This window comes from Propithecus coquereli, unplaced genomic scaffold (genome assembly GCF_000956105.1).
Source record: "Propithecus coquereli isolate 6110/MARCELLA unplaced genomic scaffold, Pcoq_1.0 Scaffold186, whole genome shotgun sequence".
In the NCBI taxonomy this organism is placed as follows: domain Eukaryota; kingdom Metazoa; phylum Chordata; class Mammalia; order Primates; family Indriidae; genus Propithecus; species Propithecus coquereli.
Window position 1 is genome coordinate 3,307,729 of NW_012143412.1, and position 5,707 is coordinate 3,313,435.

The 5,707-nt window shown below is 35.6% G+C and overlaps 1 protein-coding gene across 1 annotated transcript in view; it reads left to right on the top strand.

Annotated features, from left to right (window-relative positions):
- Nucleotides 1–5,707, top strand: part of TRIM24 (tripartite motif containing 24) — a 178,982-nt gene that overhangs the window by 115,424 nt on the left and 57,851 nt on the right. Inside the window, exons 5-6 of the mRNA XM_012642755.1 lie at nt 1,033–1,147; nt 5,142–5,288. Coding sequence (XP_012498209.1) covers nt 1,033–1,147; nt 5,142–5,288 — 262 coding nt within the window. The remainder of the gene's footprint in view (nt 1–1,032; nt 1,148–5,141; nt 5,289–5,707) is intronic.

The window sequence follows — 5,707 nt, forward strand, 5'->3', positions numbered from 1 at the left end:
TGCTTATAAATCTTTATAGCCTACCTAGATTATAAAAGGATTAAATTTACTGGACTAATTTTGCTATTAATTTATTTTTATGCATTTGCAAACGTGACACTGTCTTCCCCTTATTCATCATTTTTTACTGTCATGAGGATTTAAATGAGTTTTTTGAGATTGATTGGTTCCCAGGCCTATCTGGTTTCCTGGATCCTGAAGCAATATTGATGTCAAACAGTTATCTTGAAATATTTCCAACAGAGAGTAAAGTTTCTGCCTTTTTGGATTTTGAGGGTAACTTGTGGAAGAAGCATGCAGAAGAAATGAAGCTTTTTACTTATCTCAAAGTTTTGTCGATGTTCTATTCTTTTAAACCTCTGTGAGATATTTTGTTGTGGTGCTATGTTTTCTATCCTTTTTATCTCTGAAAATAGCATTCCCATTTACTCTAATCAAAGGAAGAAAAATATATGGTTGATGAAACATAAAGAAGTTATTTGGCTGCCAATTTGGACATAAATATGTTATAAAAAGTAGCAAACTACTGTTGTCTTTCTGCTTCTATTCAGGTATAATGAATACTGTAACAGTTCAGATAACTAAGATAAGAGTATCACATTTATACTTTTCCAGTTTTTAGTTGCAATGAATACAATAGAACTTGTTCAGAATCATATTAATAGTATTTTTATCTTATTTATAAATCCTTTTTTTAGTCTACCCTTTCGCCTCTCCTTTTAGGTAGAGTACTGGATGTCTTCATAATCTTTCCAAACCATATTTTCTTAAAATATGCTCATTCTCTTCCAATTTTATATATTTTAAAGATTAAGTTGAGCAACTATATCTTTCAGATGAATTATATTTCAGAATATGCTGTCTCATCTTCAAGACAGTCAGTTTAAACTGAGGGACTCTTAGAAATAGCAGAGCTTCTAAGCGCTGAAAATATTTTGGTCTAATTTAGACATTAAAGCATCAATTTTAAATATTGTTTAAAAAACTGCCTTACATTTTAAATGTTTTTTTCTTCTTTCACTTAATTTTCAGAATAATTGAAGTAAATCAAAATCAAAAGCAGGTGGAACAGGATATTAAAGTTGCTATATTTACATTGATGGTAGAAATAAATAAAAAAGGAAAAGCTCTACTGCATCAGCTAGAGGTAAGTTATTACCCATGGGACAATATGTTGTATCAATTCAACATAGTACTTGTAAATATGAAATCATTATCACTTTTCATATAATTGTTTACATTTATGATTCGATAAGGTTTTTTTTTCCATTCCAAATTTTTCCTTTGCCAGGTTCTGCATTGTAGCCAACAATTTTTAGCTCTATATTAGGCTATTAAATATGAAATGTCCAATTTCCGTAAGTACTATATTTGACAGTTACTATCTCTGACATTTCACTTTGACACTTATTTTATTTTGATTGTGAAGGTACATCCTCAGTCTTTCAAATACATATTTTGGCTTATAATCTTTCAAATTCTTTTAGAGCAATTTTTGTGAAACCATGGATAAATCAAAAATTCATGTTATTTTTTTTAATATGAGTTCCATCATGGAACCAGTGTGCAGTGCAGACAGCTCAAAAAATGTCAACCAGGTGTTTGAGAAGGATGTGGCTAATGAACGCATAGTCCGTTGATGGTTTGAGAAATTCCATTCTGGTGATTTTAATCTTGAAAATAAGCCATGTGGGTGACCTGAGACCAACATGGATAAAGATCAGCTGAAAGTTGTAGTGGAAGTGAACCCATTTCAACCTACACGTGAATTAGCAAGGTTTGACATTACCATTCTAATAACATTGGACCATTTGAAACCAATCGTCAAGGTAAAGAAACTGGATAAATGGGTTCAACATGAATTAAATGAACATAAGAAGAGAAATCATCTCGAAGCTTGCCTTTCTTTGCTGTCACTACCTAAAGGAAAACCATTTCTACACCATTTCGTTCACGTGTGATGAAAAGTGGATTCTTTTTGACAATCACAGGCGTTCAGCACAATGGTTTGATGAAGATGGAGTGCTGAAACATAGGTCAAAACTGAATATTCATCAAAAAAAGTGAATGGTGTCTGTTTGGTGGTCCAATGCTTGTATTATCCAGTACAGCTTCACGAAACCTAGTCAGTCAATTGCAGTGGATGTGTACAAATTGGATGAAATGATGAAGATGCTTGCGTTTAAGCATCCAAGATTGGTCAATAAAGGCAGGTCAATCCTCTTGCAAGACAACGCTGTACCACATGTCACACAAACAATGCTGCTCAAACTGCAGAGGCTGGACTGAGAAACTCTCTGTCATCCACGGTATTCACCAGACTTTGCACCAACAGACTACCCCTCTTTCAGGCTTTGGACCACTTCTTGCAAAGAAAAATATTCAGTTTTCAACAAGCTGTGAAAAACACTTTTCATGATTTCATCACCACCTGCTCTCCGGGTTTCTTTGCTGCTGGCATAAACAAGCTACGGTTAAGATGGCAAAACTGTCAATAGTTTAGGTGCATGCTTTGATTAATTGTACTGCTTCCTGTTTAAGATATGATAAACTACACTCATGATTGGAAATGGGACATTTCATATTTAATGACCTAATAGTACACTAGGAATACCTTAACTGCTCATTGTTTGCTTCATAGCACAAATCACAGTGCCTTGCTTGTAGGAGGAGCTCTGAATGTTGAAGAGATGAGTCATTTTTGATATTCACTGGAGTGGTATCACCAGAGGGGTGTAGTTGAGCAAAATTTTCTAGAAAGATACACTGGCAGTTATATTTAGTTCCCAAATTTATACATTTAACCTTATAAGCAAAAGAATGTGCCTCCTGCCCTCAACATTTTATAGTTATATGCTCAAGGCACTTAGGATAGTTGCAGCTCACTGTGGGTAGGAAAAATATTACTATCTTCACCAGTTTTTTTTTTTTTTTTGAGACAGAGTCTCGCTCTGTTGGCCGGGCTAGAGTGCTGTGGCGTCAGCCTAGCTTACTCTAACCTCAAACTCCTGGGCTAAAGTGATCCTCCTGCCTCAGCCTCCCAAGTAGCTGGGACTACAGGCACGCATCAGCGCACCCGGCTAATTTTTTTTGTTTCTATTTTTAGTTGCCTGGCTAATTTTTTATTTTTAGTAGAGATGGGGTCTCGCTCTTGCTCAAGCTGATCTCAAACTCCTGACCTCAAGCAATCCTCCCGAGCCTTGGCCTCCCAGAGTGTTAGGATTACAGGGGTGAGCCACCTCGCCTGGCCTTCACCAGCTTTTTAAAGCTCTTGAAGGTCAACATCCAAACTCAGTGTTTGACCTCAAATAATACGAGGTTACAACATCTATGTGGTATATTAATGTATAATATTAATCGTATGATCTTTAGATATTCTTTTTAGTATTTTGATACAGAAAGAATTCACAGTACAGAAACAATTTGGAATGAGAATTTGAACATCCTAATGTTTGGCAATTTGAAGAAAAGTGAGACTCCTAGAAATAATTTAGTCCATCTTCTTTATTTCATAGTTGACCAAACTGTAAGGTCTCTGTCAAAAAGTTCTATCCCTTATGGCAGAGTATGGTCATTCCCATTGTTTATCAGCCATACAGGAAACAATGACTAAAATAATTTTCTTTTCTATTGGAGACATAGTTATTTAGTAAGGAAGTATTTTGGGCAAGAGGGTGCGGACTCCATTTATAGTAGCTATTTTTTCAGGGTTCTGTGATTTTTTTAAAATTTAATAGAAACATTTAAGCAAAATTTTAAAGGTTTCTAAGCTCTACTTAAAAATCAAATGTCACTGTGATTTGCTTTCCCAGACATTAGTAGTGCATACATTGTTGTGGCTATGTTTTCAAACTTGACTATGCATCAGAATCACTTGAAGAGCTTTAAAAACAGATGAAGAGAAAAAGATGACCATACTTGCGAATCTATAGGAATGAACCTGGTATTATTTTTGATCAGCTTTGACTTAGAATTTTCACAGTACCTTTTAAATATGCATCTAATCCTCGTACCTATTCTTCTGGTTCAGATTCCCTTTTTAAGGCAAATAAATGTAACCAGTTTTATCTGCTGAGACTCACAAGAAAAGTGTTCAAATAGCTTTTACCATAGAAGACCAAGAAGCCGGGGCTTTTAATTCTCAATTTGCAACCTCCCCCAAAGTCAACAAAATTTCTATTCCTACTAGAATGTTTCCAAAGCAACACTTTGTTCTTACAGGGGTAAGAAATAGCCTAATAGGTAAATTTTCTTCTGTCTGAATTTAAATTAGATACGACAAAGCCATTGACTGTTAATAGTTCCTTAAATAGACAAACTCACCGCATTTCCCCTCTTAATTTATCCTGTGTATTTTCCAAATCTGGAGCTGACTAGGGCCAGGATCTAGGTTCACTTTTAATTGAGAACATAAGTTCCCATTGGAGTGTGGCAATTTTCTAATTTGTCTGAGTCAGTAAAAAGTCCTCTTTCTCTTCCCCTCTCCTTACCAGTCTAGGAAGAGGTTTTTGGATAGGGACCTTTAAAATAAACCAATTTTGGTGCTATTATTCTTTTATGTAGCTTTTCTTAGAGTGCATTGGCACAATTATTCACTGCATCTATTGGCTTCCATGATAGTTCTCAATGTACAGAAATAATATGATGCCTTTTTAAAAATTAGCAAATGCAAAGGATAAGTATTATCTACAATATGGCACAACTCTGGGCACAAACTAGTTGCAATTGCAATTAGAATTCCTAGAAGGTAAAATCATATGATTGAGTAAATTATGTGATCTGGTAACTTTACTAGATTGCTTCATGGTACATCTATTTTATTTGTGAGTGTTGAATTTAGCAGACATTGACTGTATTAAAGTTAAGCCATTCTCTTTCATATTACAAGATGCATGAACAGAGACCTAAATCCCAGAATATATAAAAGCATATCCAGTGGCCAGGGGCACATTTGGGACATAGTTTTTTCCTGTAGGGAGAGTGACCCTTTGTACTAAGGGGGAAAACACTAAGAGTATTTTCAGTCTGTCAACTGTAAACTAAGTACTTAGAAACTGTACTTATTATAATTTGGTTCTCTAAAAATGACCATTAAAATATATGTTAACATGCAGATATTAATTTAGATATTTTCTTTCCAGAGCCTTGCAAAAGACCATCGTATGAAACTTATGCAACAACAACAGGAAGTGGCTGGACTTTCCAAACAATTGGAACATGTCATGCATTTTTCTAAATGGGCAGTTTCTAGTGGCAGCAGTACAGCATTACTTTATAGCAAGCGACTGGTAAGATAAAGTATGGTATTTAGCATACTGTAAAAATGCATAGTGAAACAATGGAGTCATTGGAATGCTTAAAATTCAGTCTGTTGGTGCATAAGTACTTTTTTACATATTTCTGATTTTTATTGGTCAGAATATTTTGGGTTTAAAAAATATTTTTAAACTGAGTGGGGTAGTGCATGCCTATAATCCCAGCACTTTGGGAGGCTGAGGCAGGAGGATCACTTGAGCCCCCCCCAGGAGTTTGAGACCAGCCTGGGCAACATAGCAAGACTCCATTTGTACAAAAATATCAAAAAATTGTGTGTGTGGCCAGGCGTTGTGCCTCACACCTGTAATCTCAGCACCCTGGGAGGCCAAGGCTTGGGAGGATCGCTTGAGGTCAGTTCAAGACCAGCCTGAGCAAGAGTGAGACCCCAGCT